Raw genomic sequence first — 23,811 nt, forward strand, 5'->3', positions numbered from 1 at the left:
TAAAATACCATTCTGTGACTGGATTTTGGTAGCAAAACATTGATGAAACTGATATTTTGAAGGGTCGTACTAAACACGCCCCTTCAAAATACAGATAAGTAAGGTATGGTTTTCTAAACGCATTTAATGATTTGAAAAATCTTTATGAATCATTAAGTGAGCTTAGTACATTTATAAAAAATGTTTTAGCATTCACAAACCCTCTGCTATACCAAACCAGGGGGTTGAGAACATTAAAATCCTTTGTATATCTGGCTCTATAAATTAAAGTGCCAATTAGATGCCCATAAAGGCCTTTTTAAATAGTGATGTAATTGATATAACATGTTCAGTCATGACAATTGCAACAAGAGTGTAAATGTAAGCCCAAATTCAAACATGATTTGCTTGAACGTGCATATGCATTCACCTAGTGTCTACATTTTTGTAAATGTATTGATTGCAAAGGCAAAAAGAGTGAAACCTCGCTGTAGCAAATCAAGGAAAATGCCAGTAAAATTCTTTAGAGTGTGCAGGTTACTATTTGTTTTACAACATGTTTTTGTGTTTTGTAGGAGGAAAAGGTACTGATGGAAATCAACAACACATCAACTGACAATGGTTGGATGAAAGCTGAAGTCGTGTTGCCTATGCAGTTGAACACATTTAAGGTACATATCAGTTTAAATCACAGATGAATGTTCATACATTACCCAGCTATAGGTGCTCCCCTGGATGTAAATAGGGTGTACAGTGTCATCATTAATTTAACACGGATGTTTGGGGATTCTTTACCTAATTCGTTCGTAGAATGTAGACATCATGTATATAAAGGGAATTCATTTTTTTACACTAGTCAGTGACCGGTTTCAAAGTTAAAACTTTATTTTAAAGTAATTTTAGGCTTCAAGCTTTCAAATTAGAGAGATGATTTATGTTGGATTTTTATGGAATTGGGGGCACCTATCTGATATATTAAAAAGTATTTCCTAAATAATTTGAGCATTTTTGGCCAATATATATTGTGCAACATGGTACTATTTTGCCATCTAGGGTTTCTGGAGACAGCATAAACTATGAGGCCTTGGGCCCAGTGGTTTCTAAATCTCCTCGAACCCCGAGATGGCAAGATAGGGCAACATTACTCTTGTAAGCCACTGTAGATTTTATATTTTACATGTTTTATTCGTGTAGTTAGCCCTTAAAAGGCTGTTTTCTTAAAACAGGGTTATAAAAAAAACATTAATAAAATAATGTACCATTATGTAAGGTTGTTGGGAAAAAAGAAGATGAAAATACATAGGTTCTAGACTAAAAAAAATTACATTTACAAAACAAAACCACAATTTGATTTGTTAAAAACACATTTTGGGGTCGATTAGGATGGCGGACGGATTGCCTTTTGTCTTTGCTTTGTAAGACACATGTAATAACTCACTTAAACAGTCAGTCACGCACCTACTAAATCCTATCTGATTTAAAGAAACACACAGTCACTGGATGATGTCATCAGTGATGTCATTTGAGATGTCATCAGTGATATCATCAGTGATGTCACTGACCATGCAACAAATTATGTAATATATGACGTCATGCGCAGTGCATTGCGGTGTGCAAGTTATAGTTAGCTGAACTAACTATAATGGTGGAATTTCTATGGTTTTGTAAGAGTGAAACGTCCTTAAAACCTATGTTTTTTTCAGCGAATGTATATATATATATATATATTCACACACATACTGTGAGAAAGTCAACCTTTTGGCCCTGCTCACCCTCATTTTCTGCTTAATGCTCATAGTAATTGAATCCGATTACCAGACTTAGGGCCAGTGCTCTGCTTTGTATATGGTGGTCAGGTATAATTTTACAAGTGTCAATAATAGACTACTGTAAGTCCCTCTTATATAATAAGGCAAGGGGGATTCTAACTACCTATAAATCAGTAGTATAAAATAGGACAGGGAGGTTTAGAGTCCTAGTACATTTCCTGCACTGCGCTGCACACTGTTGTAGTTGCCTGCTGTCCTTTTAAAGACAGCCCTGCTTTGCAAGTGGTCTTTAAAATTAAACTATATGCAAATTCGACTTTGGAATTAAAGGTAATTCCAAAGTACTAATCTATTTCTTTTACCTATAAGTCACCTCTAAGGTCTACCCTAGGTGCCGCAGGGTTAGGGACAATGGATTTCCTGTGGGAGAAGAATTGAAAGTGCAGAAGGCATGAAGGAGGAGGGGTAGTCAAACTGTCCTTCAAAGGAAAAATGACACTTTAGGACAGCACACGCTCACCCCCACATACTGAAACCCCAGCCACACAGGAGCCCCTGTAATTAGATAAAGAAGAGGGGTTGAAGGGGAGCATTAGAGAATCTTAGCCACCCCAGTGGGATGGCTTAGCCTGGTCTCGCCTCTGAGGAAAGAATTTCTCCCATGTTCGATTTTGAGAGAATAGTGATTTCTGGGACAAGAATATGCCACACTTTGAAGGAAGCGGTCATACACTTGGGTGGCACCCTGCATCCCATTTGTCAGGGGTGCCCTCTTGCTTGACGCCCAGGAACAGTGAATAAATATGGAAGAGTTGCCATGGCATCTACTGCTTGAAACTACAAGGAGAGGACTGCCCCGATGGAAACCTTATCTGCTCCCCGAAGGTATGCACTCTGAAGGACTGCACCATCTGGGAGTACATACCTAAGGATTTTGCCTGGCTTCAAAAGGGGTCAAGGAGTAGCCTCACTGCGTGCTACAGGTTAAAAAAAGCCCACCTGCCTTATCTCTACCAAGAGGTCCTCATCCTGGAGTACATCCAGTTAATTTTTAAGGATTTGGCCAGGTGCAATGTGGGAATTCAAGTCCCAATAGCCCAAGGACCATCTCAGATTCTAGACCCTGGATTGGTGTGGTGGAAACGTTAACCCCTCAAAGAGTACTTCTGGAAGATGATCCAGAAGTTTGGATAAGTTAGGGAACATTTTGGTGAAAAACTCCACAAGGTGGCCGACTCAACATCGAGAGTCAAGCCGGTGACCTTCAACCGGAACCCAACCTGGATTTCAGGTTCATCCCACTGAAAAATCCATACTTCTATGATTTGACCAGGGCCTTGCAGAAAACCAAGCCGAAGATATTGACACGAATCTGCCCTGAAGAGGATTCTCACTCAATGGGGAGAGAGAAAGCTCCAGAAATGTTTCTAAGTGCAAGGTACAATTTTGACAGGCTTCTCCTGCTTAGTGTATCCGACCGGGGCTCCATTGCGGTCAGCTTCAAACTTTGACTTTGCCCCGGTCAAGCGCGATCAGATGTCCCAATTTGGCACTATAGGTTTTTTAAGCACTAGAAATTGTTTATTTGTCAAAAATTCAAATCTCTGGATCCCTACATTGGATTTTTGATATTTGGTGTCTATTAGTTCATTAAAATATAATCTATGTTCATAAATTGGTATTGGACTTTTACTGTTTGTTGTGTCCCACTTAATTAGCGGTGTTTTTAAATGATTTACACACCTGACTACTAAGTTAGGCCTGCCTGCCCGCAGTCAGCTACCAAGGGATTAGTTTATTGAGACCCTAACTGAACTTTTCATTGTGTTTGTGGCCTTATTACTAGTGTCAAGTCACTACTTATCACTACTATAAACCACTTTCCAACTCCTTTATAGTGCAACGAGATATTGACAAGGGGTTTGTCCCATAACCAATAGGTAGTAGTAGATGTGCTAAGAAAAGCACATAGTATGGGTGCATATAAGACAAAAGTTGTATAAGAATCTATAGGAACTGTTACAAAATTGATCAAAACTCAGGCAGCGAAGGTGTTAAATACGTGACAGGTGATATCCTGTTCATGGAATTATTTTCCAAGTGTTTGGTGTTTCTGGCATTGAACATTTGAACATAGGAACTTAACTGTAGTAAGTTATTACAGATGAGGAGTGAATTACCATTCTTATGGCAAGTAAGCTGTAATATGAACAGCCTTCAAGTTTTAATTGTAGGTTACCTCGTGTTATGCGGCTAGTTAGTCATATATGTATATATATATATATTTATATATATATATCAAGATTCCGCACTTTTTCCGAAGATCAAGTGAAGAGACCACAGCAGGGGAACCATCGGAAACAGCTTTATTCCAACGCATAGGCAAGTATTAGTCCCACAACACCCGCATTAGGCGAATGCATTTCGGCGTATTGTCTGCCTTCCTCAGCGCCAGGGGTGTGAATATATATATATATGTATATATATATATACATATATATAACGAAAATGACCTTCCCTCAGTGGTCATGAATGAGGTGCACACTGCCGAAATTGATTAATCAATATTTATATGTCACATGAACTCCCTTGGACAGAAGTGTTTCGTCTGCACGCCTTCCTCAATGTCACTTGCTTGAGGAAACAGCACCATTTACAAAAAATAAAGTGTTTTAACCATTAACATGGAGAGAGGACAAAACATTTAATTTGAGGTATGGAAATCAAGGTAGGACAGGTAAACATTACTATTTTTGCAGATAATCATGGCGGCCAATATGGAAGCTTTAAAATCAATTCATTCTGATTACTAAATTCCTTTTGGCCATTCTGATATTATATCCATCACTTCACGTTAGTAGAATCATTATTGTCAATATACTGATAACTTCATCATGAATCTACCATCAATAATAATATTACTGTAACACAATAATATGCTTCCAATCAATCACGCTCTGAATGGGCTTGCATAGAACTAATGTTTCAAACTCTTTCAAAAATAATTATTCATTTTTACCTCATCCTTATTGAAACTCCAGTTACAGTTTGCACTGATTCTGCCCTGATTGGGCTATCTGTGGATATATTTTCTCCTCTCACACCATGGGACTGCCTTATTATCCTTTTCCTTACCTCCTCTCTTCTTTTACCTCCTACCCAAATTAATCTTGTCTCTGCGGCAAGAAGGGATTCTTTTCAGCAAGCACACATTCTCACTTTTTACTTATATGCTATATATTTCTTTATCCTCATGTGGACCCTAATCTAATATAAGTGGACCCAAAGCTCCTCTTCATTATATAATCCTTGTGCAGTCTTTGTCTGTAGTTCAACAATGTAACGTGATTCTAATTTCCTAAGTGTTCTTGTTCTGTCCCCACCTCTCTAATCTTTCTGGAAATGATCTAAATAAAAAAAACTTTAGCAGATTGGCATTGGACTGGTGTTTCTCCTTAAAGTGTTGTGCCACGGGGTATGTTACATTGCGCTTTTTAATAGCACGCCATGTGCTCTAATACCCTTTTCTTCGCAGGATGTATAGTGCTCCCGACATTGTTTTTGCCGCACGAGCATGTCAAACAGTATACTGTGTATTCTGAATTACAGTTCTTACGCTTACTTTTTCTTCTTGGAATACTACATTCTCCGTTTTTTTGGCTATTTCTGCAGGCCTTACAGGTCATGCTTGGGTGAAGCCCTGTCACTTAATCCTTTGTGAAATGTCTCCTTACTAATTGATTTTAAAGCATAGGGCCTCTTCAATGTGTAATCAAGGGACTAAGTGGCATTAAAGGTCCAATTACACTATCTGTTTTTAGAACTTTCCAGCTCTTTTTAATCTGAAAAACTTCTGTCGATCCGATGGTGTATTCAGTAATCATTCTAACCATTCCTTCTGATTCAGGAGTATGGCTTATTTGGGTCAAGCAGTAAGTCCTTCCTTTCTATCTCATCAATCTTTTTTTCTGCATTGGTCAATATTTGTTTTCTGTATCCTTGATTTACAAATATATATATATATATATATATATATATATATATATATATATATATTCCACTCATTCTTCAATATGTAAAACATATTTAAACTTTACAGAAACATACAGTCACTCGAAGATGTCATCAGTAATGTCATCAGTGATGTCATTTGAGATGTCATCAGTGATGTCACTGACCATGTCATGAATGATGTAATATGTGACATCATCAGCAGTGGATTGCGGGTGCGCGAAATATAGTTAGTACAACTCACTATATAGGAGCAATTTCAATGGTTTTTTAAATGCTAATTCCTAACTATATAAGGCCTGAAACCTATGTTTTTTTCTGTGAATTTCAAAAGTTTTTTATATGCTAATTCCTAACTATATAAGGCCTGAAACCTATTTTTTTATCAGTGAATTTGCAAGGTTTTTTAAATGCTAATTCTATTAGCGGATAATGTTTAAATATGCTAATATCCTTGTGGAACCACCTGAGCAGCCCTAGGGGGTCAGGGTGTTTCGACCCTGCCCCCTTTTTGCATTCTACACGTTTGTTTTTCTGCTTCTTTTGTGCCTCGGTCTACCTAACACAAGATGAATGCCAACACTTCCTGGTTAGAAGTTTTGACAGCCAATGAGCATGCTGCTTTCCTGTGAAAGGCATGCTGATTGGCTGCCACTGTCTGTCAACACTCCAAACCAGGAAGTGTTGGCAGCCATCTTGTGCCTCGGTAGAACCAAGGCACAAGAAAGCAGTGAAACAAAGGTGCACAACACGCAAAGGGGGCTGGGTAGAAGCACCCTGACCCCCTAGGCCTGCTCAGGGGGTCCCACAAGGCCCCCCCAGGCCCAAATTATTATTTTTTTAAATCAGAAAATCGCGGGGGTACGCGCACCGCACAGTAAGCTTACAGTGAGCCTTGTGGGACCCCCTGAGCAGGACTAGGGGGTCAGGGTGCTTCTACCCTGCCCCCTTTTTGAGTTTTACACGTTTGTTTTTCTGCTTTCCTGTGCCTCAGTCTACCGAGGCACAAGATGGATGCCAACAATTTCTGTTTTGGAGTGTTGACAGACAGTGGCAGCCAATCAGCATGCAGCTCATACTCGGGAAGGTACAGAGTACGCTAAGCTTACGTGCACTCACGGTGTCCCACCTATAGATATATAATTTGGGAAAATTCAATTTTTTCAACAACTACTGGAGCGATTTTCACCAAATATAAAAAAGGTACTACTGCATACCAGTACCTACCATTTTGCCAAGTTTGGTGTAATTCCATTCAGCCGTTCGGGCTGTAGCCGTGCCTCAAGGTCCTATGGAAAATTGCATTGGGCTACATTTCACATTCAATTTTTTCAAAAACTACTGGAGGGATTTACACCAAACCCACAAAAGGCACTGCTGCATACCAGTCCCTACCATTTTGCCAAATCTGGTGTAATTCCGTTCAGCCGTACGAGCTGTAGCCTTGTCAGAATGTCCCTATGGAAATTAACACGGGGAAAACACGTTTTGGGACCCCCCTTTTTTCTCGGCCCCCGCTCGACGAATCCCCTCGAAACTTTCAGTGAAGGAGCAGAGCGAAGCAAGGCAAATTTGAGGAAACTTACAGGCAGATCCCTCAATCGGCGCTAAAGTTATTCCCAATAGAATATTCGGAATTTCCTATGGTAACTAGGTCCTAACTATATATACCTAGTAGGTAATATATATATATATATATATATATATATATATATATATATATATATATATATATATATATATATATATATATATATATATATCGTCAGTAAAATACTGTGAGGTATTTCAAAGGGGTGGGATCACCCGGCTGGCATTTTATCATCAATGCTTCCAAGTGCACACAGTTTTTTTAAGTAAGCACTGGAAATCTCTTGACACATGATTCTTTTTGGCTTCCATCAGCAGAGAGCAGTCTTTAAGTTAGACAGTGTATTAAAACACTGCCTTTAGTTCCTTCAGTGAGTTACTTCTCAGTCACAAGAGCTTCCCTAGTGGATCCCCAAATTCAAGGGAGTGTGAACATACTGCTGGCATTTTAGCACCAGCCCTCCCAAGTGCATTATGGCATATGCAGTTAATTGAAGCATTTGTACTCCTAGCTGAAATTATCCTTCATCTAATTTATGGAAATGATTTACAACACGAGTCTGAGGCTACTGAATTTGCACCTCCCACTTCAAGTGGGTAGTTGTACAAACAGCTAAAGTGGTACTCAGATCCATAGGATCAGACTCTTAAACCTCTGCACAGGGACACAACTCCCCAATCTATGTTTGAATGAATGATCAGCACTCACCATACATTTTTTTCAAGATAGACACACATTTCATATGATATACATTACATAGTGCACCGACTCCATCTAAGTTTGTTTCAATAAAAACAAGTTCCTTTATCGATATTCTTCTTATGCCTTTTTCTATACACTGGTAGAAAAAAACATATGAAGAATATGAATAAAGGAACTCGTATTTTATATAAACAAACTTGGATGGAGTCTGTGCACTATGTAACTTAGATCATATGAAATTTGTGTCTACCTCAAAGAAAATGTATCAAGAGTACTAATCATTCGTTCAAGATTCCAATTGATGGGTAACCAGTGCTGGACATATCTGGACATGGGTTTCAAGATATTTCACATTCATCATTAGAGAGCTGTCGTTTGTTTTCATGGATGCTTAACATGCTATTCACAGTTGCTCATGTCAACACCATTTCTATGCTCAGGTGTATCCCATATGTTCGACAGCCACCAGTGCTAATTGAGGAACAATCCCCAATTTCAAAAGGATGGAAGGATGTTGCCGCTCTTTAGTCATATATCAGAAAAAAGTCCTTGTGTATAACACATTCAAATATATATTTCCATTAAAATTACGAACAGATTAGTTACTGTTCATATTCTTTTCTTTCAAATCTTTATGTTCAATAGTTCATTAAACAGCATATATACATATAGAAGAACATGTTATATTGTGGCAAAGTCATCGTGTGCCCTGGGCACCTCCATGTTTTTGCTGACTGCTATTGGTGGTAACTGACTCTGACTATCCCTGGGCTCTGCCTAACCAGGCCCAATGCCAGTGCAATGCTGAAAAGCACCTATAATACAGTAAAAAAAACACCTATATACACTAGGGTACACTATGGGTTAGGGTACTCCTATGATTGGCCTGACCACCCCTCCTATGCCCCAGTACTTAATAGTGCATATAAAACAATATCCCAAAGGGTATAATTACACAAATTAATAATGAATTACTGGTAAGGATATCTATACAGTATTATCCTAAAAGAATCAAGGAGTCAAGTATTTCGCTCAAGGTAGTGCTAAAAAGCATCATTTTATGTTATAATCAAGAAAAGATGGGAGGGGGCGGGGGAAAGGGAGGGAAGGCCAATAAACATAATTAATTACAGCACTGTGTGAGCAATTAAACAAATGACAGATAATAGGTATCAGCCCAAAGGGTTGTACAAGGTGCACGAGTGCAGTGAATTGTGACACTACAGCAGTGCAAGTGACAAGAGATACAGCGTGAGCGGCGCAGGGTGCAAGGTGCAAATATATACAGTAAAAATACAATGGTTTCCAGTTCAATTATGGTGTCCTAATTTAATCTTTCTAAGGAGAACCACTGTAAGGAGGCGCCTAGAGTCTGGCTGTTTAGTCGACGACGTTTCGATCCGGTTGAATGAGGATCATCTTCAGGACATACAGGGCTGGGCACAGTGCGTTGATCATTGATTATTTGATCAATAAGAAGGGGTTAACTTGGGGTCAGGCCAGATAAGGTCCAGATCTGGGCAGCACGTGGAGAACAGCAAATTACTTTGAATGGCTGGAAGTCCAGGCGGGGCAAATGCCGGTAGGTGGCGGGAAGCGTCCACTTCTACGGCGAGTGTATCAATTATCTTCAGGCTGTTGTGTCAATCGCACAGCAGGGATATGAGTCGAGTTGAATCAGGAAGGGAGACTGGATCGGGTGGCAGCGCTCAGTCGCTATGGTAGTGCCAGTGCAATGCTGAAAAGCACTTATAATACAGTAAAAACCACCTACATACACTAGGGTACACTATGGGTTAGGGTACTCCTATGATTGGCCTGACCACCCCTCCTATGCCCCAGTACTTAATAGGGCAGGGTTATTGAAACTACATTTAAGTCCTAAGTATATGATAAGGCATGGCAGTTTAAAGGCTAGCAGCCTTTCTGCACTTGCATGTGTGCACTGCTAAGGCCTGGGGTCAGTTTAATAGCAGCCCTGTATTGCAGGACTGCTTTTAAAATGCAAATTTATGCCCAACCTAGACAGTGGTGTTTGGAGCACTTAAAACAAAATACACTACAATGTTTGGGCATATTAGGTACACCCAGGTACTCCCCTAGGTATTCAAGGGGTGGGGGGTCAGGTACTTATAAGGAGGATCCTTATAAAAAGATTTTTATATGCCTTGGGGTTAGTTAGTGACCCTATCAGGTAGGTCCCTCCCCCTCCACACAGCACCGCCTGCTTCTCCCTGCCCCAGCTGCCGCTGCTGAGGAAGTTCGAGGCCTTCCACCACCCGCAGGTACCACCTGCGCCTCATCCCTGGTGGCCAGTGGTAGGCGATAGGTAGGTTTGTTCATCCACCGCTCTATTGCTTTTATTGTATTGCCTATATTTTCATTGTTGTGTCTGTGACTGCTGTTGTCTGTCTTCCCCCGCTGCCTGTCCATGGTCCGTGCCCCTTTTCTTCCCTCTGCTCCCCTTGCTGTCCCCGTGCTCTCTCTGCGAGGTCTTTCTTTCTGTACCCCTCGCTGCCCCCGTGACCCTGCCCGGTTTTCCCTTCTGTTCCCCTCGCTGCCCCCGTGCCTCTCTGCCCGTTCCACCGTCTGTTCTTAGCTGCCCCTATATTTTTGTATTCTGTATTTTGCCTCTGTGCCACTAGTTTTTTCGGTATTTCTGTGCCCTTTTGCCTTCTCTGCCACTCGTTTTACCCTCATTTTTGTGCCCCTTTTGCCTTCTGTTCCACTTGTTTTTTTGCCCGTCTGTCTTCTGTTCCCCTCGTTTTCCCTCGTTTTTGTGCCCTTCTGTCTTCTGGTCCACTTGCTTTTTATGCCCTTCTACCTCTGTTCCACTCGTTTTTTTGTCCACTTCTGCCCTCTGTGCCATTCGTTTTTCCCTTGTTTTTGTGCCCCTTTTGCCATCTGTTCCACTCATTTTTTGTGCCCATCTGCTCTCTGTTCCACTCCTTTTTTATGCCCTTCTGCCCTCTGTGCCACTCATTTTTCCACTCGTTTTTTGTGCCCTTCTGCACTCTGTTCCACTCGTTTTTTTGTGACCTTCTTCCCTCTGTGCACTCATTTTACCCTCGTTTTTGTGTCCTTCTGCCTTCTGTTCCACTCGTTTTTGTGTCCTTCTGCCTTCTGTTCCACTCGTTTTTGTGCCCTTCTGCCCTCTGTTCCACTCGTTTTTTTGTGCACTTCTGCTCTCTGTGCCACTCGTTTTTCCCTCATTTTTTGTGTCCTTCTGACTTCTGTTCCACTCGTTTTTGTGCCCTTCTGCCCTCTGTTCCACTCATTTTTTTGTGCCCTTCTGCCCTCTGTGCCACACATTTTCCCCTCGTTCTTTTGCCCCTTTTGCCTTCTGTTCCACTGGTTTTTGCGCCCTTCTGCCCTCTGTTCCACTTGTTTTTTTGTGCCCTTCTGCCCTCTGTGCCACTTGTTTTCCCCTCATTTCTCTGCCCCTTTTTCCTTCTGTTACCTTTGTTGTCCCTCACCGCCCTCACCGCTGCGTTCCCACCCCCCTGACTGCCCACTGCCCATTCGCTGCCCCCGCCTCCCGCCTCCCTGCTGCTCCACCCTCCCACCTCCCCATATATGCTGGCCACTGCATGGCCGCGCTGCTGGCGCTGAAGGCGAGCTTAAGGCAAGCCCATCTATGCCCTTTAGCGCCTGGACCGCGCCCAGCTCCAGAACCCCTGGCCCCCGCACCCACCGCGACGACCACTGCCACTACCACGCCAGCACTCTGCATGCTCTCAACTCCGGATGGAGCCACACCTGCTTCAAGGCCACCCCGAAATGCACACACGGCCCCTTCACCTGCCGGAACAGCAGCTACACCAGCCTCAGAGCCGATGAACAACCCGCCAAGAAAGACCCCAACCACCTCCGATGCATACTACTGAACACCCGCTCCGCACAAAAGCATGCCGTCGAGCTCTGTGACCTGCTCGACACAACATCCCTGGACGTTGCCTTCCTGCAGAGACCAGGTTTAAAAACTCTTCCGCACCCGACATCACCATAGCCATCCCAGATTGCTACAAGATCACCTGCAGAGACTGCACCATTCGAGTCGGAGGAGGAATCGCCATTCTCCACAAGAACAGCATCAGGGTCTCGACTAGCACCCACTACACACTCAGCACCGCCGAACACATGCATTTCCAGATCCAAAGAGACCCTAACTCCACCCTCAGAGGCACCCTCGTCTACCGACTTCCCGGACCCCGCCCTCAGTTCAGCGACTCCATGGCCTACTTGATCAGCACGCATGCCCTGACCTCCACCGACTTCATCTTCCTCGGAGACCTGAACTTTCACCTTGAGAACAACAACGACAACAACTCAACAACCCTGATCGATAACCTCGCCAACCTGGGACTGAAGCAACTCGTCACAACGCCCACCCACTCCGCCAGCCACTCGCTTGACCCTGTCTTCTCCTCAAGCTTGTGCGTCTCCGTCAGCCATACCACCCAACTCCTCTGGACCGCCCACCGCTGCATCCACTTCGCCTTCCAGACACCCACCACACACCACTGCACCCAACAGATCCCCTGCCGCTGCTGGAGCAAAATCACCGAAGCCCAACTACACGCAAACCTCGCTCTCAGCCCACACACCGAACCCTCCAACACCGACGACGCTGCCCACAGCCCCAGAGGCTTGATCAAGGACTAGGCCAACACCCTCGTCCACTGAAGAAATCCCCCCACAGAGACACCAACAAGAGGGCCAGCTGGTTCACCCCAGAACTTCTAGCCTCCAAGCAAGCCTGCCGGAAACTAGAGAAGAAATGGCACAGTGAACAAATTTAGGACAGCCATGCAGCACACAAGGATGCCATCCACAACCACCACCACCTCATCAGGGCGGCCAAGAGGTCCTCCTTCAAAGACAGCCTTGACAACAATACACACAATAGCAAGGAGCTTTTCAACATCGTGAAGGAACTCTCCAACCGCAGCTCCAACACCAACGACATCCCGCTGTCGCAAGCCCTGTGTGACTCCCTCGCCACCTTCTTCCACCGCAAGATAGCAGACATCCATGACAGCTTCAACACCCATACAGCAACACAACAGACCCTCCGCACACCATCAACCACGACCCCCTGCTAGCCTGGACCAGAGTGATCATCGATGACACCATCAAGACCATGCGCACTATCCACTCCGGCTCTCTGTCAGACCCTTTCCCGCACCACGTCTTCAACAGAGCAAGCAGCTCCATCGCACCCCACCTGGGCAACGTCATCAATCTCTCCCTCGAGACCGCGACTTTCCCGCGCCGAGATCAACGCCCTACTCAAAAAACCTAAGACAGACCCAAGAGCCCTCAAAATTTTCCGGCCCATCTCTCAGCTCCCCTGCCCAGCCAAGGTCATTGAAAGAACCTTCATCAGACAGCTAACCCGATACCTTGAAGAAAACAGAATCCTGGACCCTTCCCAGTCAGGTTCCCAGTAAGGTTTCCGCAGAAACCACAGTACCGAGACTGTCCTCATCGCCGCCACCGGGGACATCAGGACCCTGCTGGACAATGGTGAGACCGCAGCACTCATCCCCCTAGACCTCTCTGCCGCCTTCGACACCGTCTGCCACCGCATACTACGCGCACGCCTCCACGCTGCAGGGATCCGAGACAAGGCTCTGGATTGGACCACCTCGGCAGAACCCAGAGTGTCCGCCTCCCTCCATTCCGTACCAATGCCTCCGAGATCATCTGCAGAGTATCCCAGGGATCCTCCCGAAGCCCGAAGCTGTTCTTAATTTACATGGCCATGCTCGCACACGTATCCCGACACCACGACATCAACATAATCTCCTACGCCGATGACACTCAGCTGATTCTCTCCCTCACCAAGGACCCCATCCGCACCAAAGCCAACCTCCACAAAGGAATGAAGGCCGTCGCAGACTGGAAGAAGACCAGCCATCTGAAGCTGAATTCGGACAGGACCGAGGTCCTCATCTGCCGGCTCCAAACCTTCAGCCTGGGACGACTCCTGGTGGCGGACGGCACTGGGGGCAGCCCCGACACCCACCGACCACGCAAGCAACGTGGGAATCATCCTGTACTCAACGCTTTCAATGACCAAGCAAGTCAACACCGTCTCCTCCTCCTGTTTCAACACCCTCCGAATGCTCTGCAAGATCTACAGATGGATTCCGACAGATACAAGAAAGATATTCACCCAGGCCCTCATCAGCAGCAGACTCGACTATGGAAACGCCCTCTACGCGGGAGCCACGACCAAGCTCATCAAACGACTTCAATGCAACCAAAACGCCTCGGCACGACTGATGCTTGACATGCCACACAACGGCCACATCATCCCACACCTGAGAAACCTGTATTGGCTCCCCGTCAACAAGAGGATATCCTTCAAGCTCCTTGCCCATGCACACAAGGCACTCCACAAGACCGGCCCAGCCTACCTCAACAGACGGCTCTCCTTCTACATCCCCAACCGTCAGCTACGCTCCGCCTACCTCTCACTCGCCACTGTCCCGCGCATCTGAAGAACAAACACAGGTGGGAGATCCTTCTCCCACCTCGCCGCCAAGACATGAAAACACCCTCCCACTGTGCCTAAGACAGACCCAAGACCTGCTGACCTTCAGGAGGATACTCAAGACCTGGCTGTTCGATCAGTAGCGCCCCTCCCCCAGCGCCTCTAGACCCTCGCGGGCATGTAGTGCGCTTTATAAATGAATGATTCATTGATTGGAATTGCAAATTTCACTCCCCATGTTGTAGTAAAGTGCTTCCCAAAATCGACTTTTGTGCTAGGGGCACTGTTATCTATCTATTTGCATATTCAAAACCACTAAAGTCTACCCTAGGTATTCCAGGGGCGGGGGCCCTGATGTTGGAGATATTTCCCAGTTAATTTTCTCCATTGCAGATCCCCAGCCACATAGTTTAACATGGCAAGAAATTAATGAATAATAACTAACATCAAGGAGGTGATAAAAATATAATTCAAGGACTTCCTAGAATGCTTTTGATAAATCCAACAACATGGTGTTGTGTAATTGATCTTACAATGCACAGACAAGAAGTTGTAATACTGTTGTCTGTAGGCCAAAAAGAAGGCCTCCAGTGCTCTGATCTGATTGGCCAGAGTTAAGTGGATTAGCCAGGCTGCTTTGATGAGGTGATTAGTAGCCCAAGGGGGTAAGAGAGCCATACTGGGTTCTGCTACATAGGAATTCTATGGCAGGGTAAGGGGTCGAAAAACATCTTCTTCAATGATAGGAGTGGACAGACAGTGTAAGACAGGTCGAGTTACAGCCCTACCTTCTGAACCCAACCAGATGACAAGCTTAAGAAAAGAATTTCCAGATGCCAATGGTAGGGAAAATATTTGGATGAGCCATCTTGTAGGCTGGTTTAGTTAGCTCTTCTCTCTCTCTGCTAAAGATTAAAAATATTTCCTATTTTTATAAATTGGTGTTGTATTCTTATTGTGTGTTGTGTCTTAATTATTTACTGTATTGGTGTTTTTAATTGCTTTACATACCTGTCTATGAAGTTAGGGCATGCCTGCTCGCGCCCAAGATACCTAGTGTTGAGCATAGCAACCATTTTATGAGACCTATTCTGAGCCCTAGTTTGTGGTAGTGGCCTTATTGCCAGAGGTAGGTGTACATTTACCCCTTCCAATAACCACTTTCCAACATATATACAATGAGAACACTCAAATTACAAAAGTAGACATTGGTCCAAAGTCACAACCTCAGTTAAGCAAATAAGAACAATATTGTGGAAAATGTACCCACTGATTTAAACAAGTGATCAGTTCCAGCATTTTAAAGATGGAATGTGGCAGTATGGGAAAGGTCTTAGTGTAAACACGAATGTATTTATTTATTTAGTGTTTTATAGAGCGCGCACGTGACCCGTTAGGGTATTAGAACGCTTTAAAGGGATAACACGTTGTATACAAGTATGAAATAGTCAAAGAAAAAATACATAAGTTAGGAGTAGAAGGAGGCGAAACATTTGGGGAATAACAGGGTGCATACAGTTCAGTTCAATAAACTTTATTTCGATAAAAAAAAGAATCATAAAAGTATAAACAAATTAAAAGAAACATTACACATTACACAAATAATTTAAAAGGACCATACAGTTATATTGACATCCATAAAGCATATTATATATCCATAAGTTGATTTGCAATACATTTGGGATACATTTAAGTTAAAAGATCACATATATTAAAAAAGAGATTTTTATAAAGTGCATGTGCAATCCATAAGTATACCACTCTACACACTAATCTCGTAGAAATAAATCAAAGAATAATCCATGATGGTAGTCAATATAACAGGGTGTATACAATGTTCAGATCATAATGCAGAAAAATCCAGCAAATACATTTGTGGGAGTACAAGGTCAGTACAAGATGGATAGCAGCCAGTCAGACCAGACTCTAGTGGTAACAAAAATAAGCAAAGCCACTGAAACTTGTGTGCAATGCATTATTTATGGGAGAAACCTGCCCATTAGGAAGGTGTTGGCTTCCTTTTTCGGTCTTGCCTATGCAGCATGCATTCGCTACAAAGGCACAAAGACATTTTGCGATTGCTTTGGATTTTCAGCCAAACACATGCATGCATTCCATTGCCTTCAATGGCAACGCGTGTACGTGTGGAGATTCATTTTCGGATGCGAGCGCCGCCATATGGTAGCAATTATCGCTCGCGCAAATTAATCGTGCAGGCCCCTCCTCCCCCAGTTGCTGCGCGCGCCTCCCCCTGCTGTCACGGTTGTTTTAGATGAGCACGCTGCAGCAGAACTCAGCCCTCGTGCCGATCCAAAAAAGTAGGCCTGGCTGGAGGCGCCCCCTTCATCGGCCGGAGTGTTTGGATTCTGGGCGGGGGTCCCAGCTGTCCTTTGCTCCAGTTACATGCTCCTCTCATATGCTGTCTACCCTTCTACCCAGCCCCCTGCGCGCTCAGAGGGCATGTGACAGCCACGGGGCATAAATGTAGACCCTGTCACCAGGCTGACTCACCTCTCACATGCCCAAGCTTCGCATTCACGGGCAGCAGTAACTGGCAGTGGAGGAGCATATCCTGGTCTCTCGTGAACTGATGAGGCGGAAGCAGAGGAGACTTTAAGCCTATCATAATATTCAGGGGAGAGCGACAGATGCCGTTATGCCCAGGGTACAGGGGCTTGGCGCCGGCCACCAAAAGCAATGCTAGCAAATTAACATGGAGAGCAGCTTTGGGAAGGGGTTTGTTTTGTGTATTGGATACTCAAGGTTTTCAGAATCTAAAAATAAAAAAAAACATGGCTGTGGAGGCGGAGTGAGGCAGTGACTGGCATCAGCATCATTCGTGAAAGGCACTGCCACCTCTTATCACAACTCGCCTTCTGTTGCTAAACAAATTAATCTTGGCAGAGGTCAGCATCCCTTCCCCATTTCTCTTGCGCTGTTGTCATCTGGTGCGGGAGATTGGCTGTCACGGAGCCAGACAGGGATGTTGGGAGCACTTCTACACCCATCGGCATTCCTGCAGCAGCACTGCGTGCCTGCTTGTGTTGCCTTGCAGCTGTCCCTCGAAAGGCACAGTGCCCCCCCGTGCACACATTCCCGCAATACACACCTGGCTGGCCCGCTGCCGCCAGGTAACACGTTAGGCAGCGCCAGCCAGCAGGCCTCTTGCGCGCCTTCTGGTGTTGCACTCGCAAGACAGATGTGGCATAAGAAGAGGCACCTACCGGGGACTCCGAGCGCCTCACTCTCCCTGTCCCTGTCTTGGCACCGCTCCCGATCCGCAGAATGGATGCACATACGTGCTGCTGCGAGGTCTGACGGACACTCCTCATAGGCCCACCTGACACATTGTGGCTTCAAGTTTGGGATCAGAACACACTCCTCGGGCTTTTAGTTGTTCTTCTGTAAATGTTTTGTTAATTGCCAGTTTAGTGTTTACAAATGGTGCCGTGCTGACAGCTCTTGGAGCTGAACTACATTTAAACTGGTTGTTTAGGGCCGGGAATACTGCCTCCCTGACTGAACTTCATGCAGGCTCAGAGGAGATTGTCAATGGGTACAATCCCTGCCCGGGTGCATGTTCTCTAATGTGCATCTTTCTTCTGGGATCGCTGTTGGTTTTATTGTGGCTTTATTACTTTAGGCACGGGAGCCTCTCCATGACCTTGTGTAAAATGTAAGGGTGTTGTGTACGAACAAAAAGAAGCAAACTGGTACATTTACTATAACCTAGTATGGCACTCGTCATTTGTGCAATAATTGTAGTGCAATAGGAAACGTGAAAATGTATAGATGTAGCCGACTGCTTTTGCCATGGGGACCAAGAAACTGAAGTAGAGACTGACCAATGGCAAGGAGCTATCTTCTATCCGTCTTTGTACAAATAGTTTCTTGGAGGTTTCCTTGTCTTTAGAATTCGGCTCATATGTGGAAGCCTTTTGAAATATGGAGGGGCACTGGTTGGTAGGAATGGTGTTGGGAGATATTGCATTATGCAGCGAGTGAGGGTCAGGCTTTGACCAGAACAGGTAAAGCTACGTGCCTCATGGCCTTGGACCATATCCCCACATGAGTGACTGGCCCTGTGCGTCCGGATATATCGGGTACTTGAGGTGGCTTAATGCACAGTATATTGCTCTTGTTAGAAATTTGAGCAGAATTCAACCAGATGATGAAACCAAGCAAGCAGCAGAGAAAAAGGCTGATATTGCAAATATATGAACTTTTCTGCCACCCCTGTCATTCCTCTATAGCCCAATGAGGCAAAAGCAGTGCTTTAAATGAGTCTGTTCTGTCAGGTACTGTGTACCTGCACTTCTTTATTGTGAGAGGCAGAGTACCTGCACTTCTCTGCTGAGGTGCAATACTTTTAGTTGGACCAGCACTTCTCAGAAGTAAATAGGTGCTCCGGTAAATGGGTACCTGCACTTCAATTTGAAACATAAACAGAAAATGTTTTCCATTTCAAGCACTGTGTGACAGTAGTCACTTTCTTAAACCCCTTGGCTGCTTGGGTAATGTTTCTGCTGTTCTGGGGGGCGGGGGCACGCGCGGCGCCCCTGTGCTCATGACAAGCTCAGCTCGTCATGAGCTACAGTGCTCCTGTGCTCTCGTCACAGGGGCATTGGCTTCCGTGGAACGTTCAGCACAGCAGGGGAATTCTCCCCGCACCTGAGTGTTCCAAGGGCCATGATGAGCTCAGCTCATCATCAGCACACGAGCACCGTGGCTGATGACGAGCTGAGCTCGTCATCAGCACACAAGGTGTTAAAAGGGAAGCACACATGCTGCGCACCTAACCACAAACCTACCCTGGGTTTCACTCATGGAAAGACCTCTGCAAGCGGATACAGCCTGCTACTGGTATGCTGAGGCAGGGGTGCACGCTCTCCTGAGCCATGCAGGGACACTTTCTCTGTCCCATCAGGATAAGACATATTGGTACCTTTCAATAGAGTATTCAGAACATGGATGCCTGTAGGTAAGGTTCCACAAGTTAATTATATAGGACCAAATGTTCCAGATTTGGCCGTTTTGCTCCACAGAAACAGATTCATTCAGTGTTTGCTACAGTGAATGTTGGCATTTTTTTACCTATTTGTTCGGAATATGGATGTCTGCAGTTTCCTGCTAACCCAGTCTGCTGTTACACTCTCCCTTAACTGGCACAACATGGATTTCTCTTTAAAGCAGGCTTCTCCAATGAGTAGCTTGTGAGCTACTCGAGGCTCTGCACCCACCTGTGAGTAGCCAGTCTGTGTCCTACCGTGTCCAGTGCCAGGAACCCTGGCCCAGCAGCTATAACATGGAATGAGTTATATTACACAATGACACATTTTCTGTAGGCTCGGGAAGATGACTTGGTTTGCCCAAAATCACAGGATGTCGAGCCCACGCCTACACTAGAACTTGGTTCTCCACTCAGAAGTCTGTAGCCCAAGGCCACCTGATGTCACATTCTCTCCCCATGGCCGAATTTTCACCCGTCCCTGTGGAATCTCAGGGGAAGTTGGGAGGTGTAAAGAGTCCACTTTATCATTCATCACCCGCTCCAGCTCTAGTTATATTTTAGGATTGTTTCCTTTTAATAGTATCCTCCCCTCTTTCCTCTTGACCATGCAGGGCGCCAGCTCGTGCTTGGGCGCGATGTATGGAGTTTATTTCTTGGGTGGCGTGCCTCAAGGCGCAGAGAGAAAGTGTCGCCCAAGTCTTTTTAGTTCAGGTACTGTGCAAGAGCACCCCTAAAATAATTAAATAAAAGTCAGGAAAAAATACAACTAATTGCCCAGGACATTAACAGTAGATGAAAAGGGATAAATGCGGAGAGCAGGCTTGTTTGATGATTGTTTTCTTTTTTTTTAAACTACGCAACAGCTTTAAAATGTCCTGTGAGACAGTAACAAGAGGCGCAAGAGGTTCAGGGGTGGACTGCTGCCGTGTTTGGGGTCACCTGCTGCTGGTATGGGTTTCCAGCACTACTCTGAAGTCGAGGAAAAGGCTCATGTGGGCAAAAAGCATTTTGCAGACTTCCGGAACTATCGACCCACAAGGAAGCTTCGGAAGGCCGGTGGCATTACTGCCTGCCAGGTAAGTTTTTTGTTCACACCGACAGGAAAATGAGAGCCTGTTCTATCTGGAGCAATCACAGCACCTGCTTTTTAGAACTCAAGACCCAGGCCACTAAAGCCCGGCCTATCCCCTCTGCCTGCAGGTGCACTGCATTTTAGCAAACCTGCCACGAGAGGACTTCTGCTGGCAAGCAGCAATGAACAAGAAACCTCCCGGGGGCTGCTATGCACCAGCGCAGGCAGCCTATACCCACAGCTTCAGAAATTATTGGACTAGTGTTTATCCACTTCAGCCTCCAGTGCCTGAGTGCGGACCTTCATGCCTGGCCCTCAAGAAAGGACCAGTAGACACCAGATGAGACGCCGGAGCCTCCATTCTCAGACACGCACTGACCGTGCCTGGCATCAGCATATCGCTCCACTTTCCCCCTTGACAAACACACTGCAACAGTTATTCGTAACAGCATAATTTATATTTAAACAAAGGGGAAATAACATGCATACATTTGAGCCATTATATTGTCGTTTTTATAGTGCTTGGGATTCCAAAAACCCTATTACATTATAAACAAGCAATGGTATAGCCAATAGGTCTCCCCTTTTGAACCTTATAAGTGTTTAGCCATGCAACACTTGATGTTGTTGCACCAAGGATATTGTGCTGGATAACTAAACACGTGTAAGGTCCCAAAGGCAAGATCTATTGGCTATGCCAATGCTTGTTAAATATTGACACAGAGGGAATTTTCTGATGAAAGACGGCAGCGAGCTCAGGATTTTTGGTGCAACCCCAGAGAAAGCACAATTGTATGATTTTTCCTTTCGGAAGCGGGGTGGCTGGAGCACAAAGTCTCTGGTGGACCTGGAGTTTCTGGCTCCTCCAGAAACCATCATTTTCTGGGTGAGATATGCTGGGGATTTCGTGTGTAGTGCTTTGTGGGTGATATATGCCAGTTTGAGGTGGAGTCTGGCTTCAAGAGTAAGCCAGTTCAGCGCCTTCAGATGTGGTTGCATTTTTTTGAGTCAGTTAGGAGTCTGGCAGAGGCATTGAGGCAAGAGTTTAGGGCAGGGCGTGGAGATCTTGGGCAGACCTGAAAGGAGATAACTAATGACTGGACTGCCATTTTTAGGTCTGATATGAACAGAGGGGTTCCGGACTGAAAGGATTGATTTATATACAATATAGAGTAGAGTAGAACAGTTGAGAAAAAGAAGCAAACAAATGAGGTTACGATGTTTTACTTCACAAAGTACATATGTCAACCATTACATGGTTATGCAACTTTTTGGAAAGTTTTTCTTTTGCTTTATCAAGATTTCAAGTGCCCACATAGGGAAGGGAGGGAAGTGATGTGAGGAAGTTGAGTGAACAAGAGTGACGTTGTCTAAACAATAAACAATTTACATTACATACATATCAAGTTGGTCTCCGTAATTTAGGAGCCACTTAGCGAAATTCATTCATCAATGTTTTAAATCACAAAGAGCAGTATCTCCTTTATTAGGCTGTATGAATCCTGATTCACTGTAGGAGTATGGTCAAGGGGATAGTCTAAGTTTCGACCCTATAAAAGTGTAAGGTATTTCGCCCTTACAAAACAGGTCTTCATCAGGACAGAGGGAAGGTGGGCAAACCTCAGAGGGAGAAAGAATAGGGAAAAAGAGTTCAGAAGGGGTATTAAAATCCCAAATACCTAAGCGTGGTTAACGCTTGGTCACAACAATGGGGGTACACTGATAACAACAGTTATTCTAAATGTTCTAAATGTTGGAGGGACTGTGATTAGAATAAACGTTGCCAAAGTGTTTGCAGGGTTACTGTACACAAAATGTAAAATGCATGGTTTAACTCGGGTTGCAGGTCGGGACCGTTATCATTGGATCGTGGTCTAAGAAAAAAGAGAAAGCGCGGCCACATGAAAACTAAGTTGGGAGGGGTTCTGGAAGTCGTCACTGTTACCAGATTTGAGGCCGAGCTTACCTTAATAACCAATATGTTTCTGCATACACGGGTTCTCGTGGCGTTCAATGGAGACGGCTCAAGGAACCAGGAAGTCGGGGACGGGGGTGGAGCTACGTCTGAAGTAGGAAAGTGATTGACACTAACAAGGGACTGCTGACATGGTTGCCGGGAGACTGGGGACGCTACACATACTTCGCCGTCCGACAAAGTTACGTCATGACTTTGGTAAATCATTTAAAAACCGGCACGTTCGGCTGGCAAAAAGTGACATATCTGTTTTAGGCAAATGCATAAACATTTTTGGGTGTACCTAACAAACATGTTGGTATAACCAAATTACCGGTTGATGTCAGTTATAAGCGCTAGGTCATTCCGTTGATTGGAATCTCATTATAGCATGTACCTACCGTACAGGGTGGTAAAATGCACAGTGGTAGCCCCGAGACCAATAAAAACTCCTGCATCTATACCATTGGAGATTAAGTTTCGCAATGCGGATGGGGAAATGCACGCATCCGATTATTTAAACCCAAATGGTATACCCTTCAAACATGCTGGTCTATTCTAGATACCGATCACCGTCGGTTATTCATGCTGAACCAGGATCACACTATTGTATGTACCGACCTAGCAAGGTGGTAAAATGTACAGTGATAGCCCTGAGACCAGAGAGGGTGGAATTACCTCAGCATTAATACATTAGCATGAAATGGATATAATTGCTATTGATTCATTGGCATAGTACAGATGAAGGAAATGAGCGTATCTGGTTATCAAGAAAGCACATAACTAAAATACTCATCATTTAGGATTGTACATCATCATGGTGCATGTACCTACCGTGCAGGGTGGTAAAATGCACAGCTCATTGACAAATTACGTGATTCAAAGTTAGAGAAGATACAGATTAGTAGATTGTCAAAGGGATAGTCAAGAAGATATATCAAAGGATAGCGAGTTGTTCAAAGCTACTTTCAGACTCATTAACACCATTCTGCACTGAGTCAAAAAATTGTATCCATTCCAATTCTCTAACGTTAAAAATAGGGGCAATGTTTCCTCCTCTGGGACCTAGTTTCACCTGTTCCAGTACGATCCATCTCAAAGACTCCGGCATATGGTTCTCTTTCACACAGTGTTCAACTATCGGTGCCCCCACCACTTGGCATCTGACCCGGCTACAGTGTTGTAAGAAGCGCACTTTGATGCGTTGTTGTGTCTGACCA

General features: G+C 44.6%; 1 protein-coding gene across 1 annotated transcript in view; it reads left to right on the plus strand.

Moving 5' to 3' along the window:
• Nucleotides 1-23,811, plus strand: part of MALRD1 (MAM and LDL receptor class A domain containing 1) — a 2,333,045-nt gene that overhangs the window by 557,162 nt on the left and 1,752,072 nt on the right. Inside the window, exon 8 of the mRNA XM_086939858.1 lies at nucleotides 555-650. Coding sequence (XP_086795984.1) covers nucleotides 555-650 — 96 coding nt within the window. The remainder of the gene's footprint in view (nucleotides 1-554; nucleotides 651-23,811) is intronic.

The sequence above is a fragment of the Lissotriton vulgaris genome, chromosome 10 (genome assembly GCF_964263255.1).
Source record: "Lissotriton vulgaris chromosome 10, aLisVul1.2, whole genome shotgun sequence".
NCBI lineage: Eukaryota > Metazoa > Chordata > Amphibia > Caudata > Salamandridae > Lissotriton > Lissotriton vulgaris.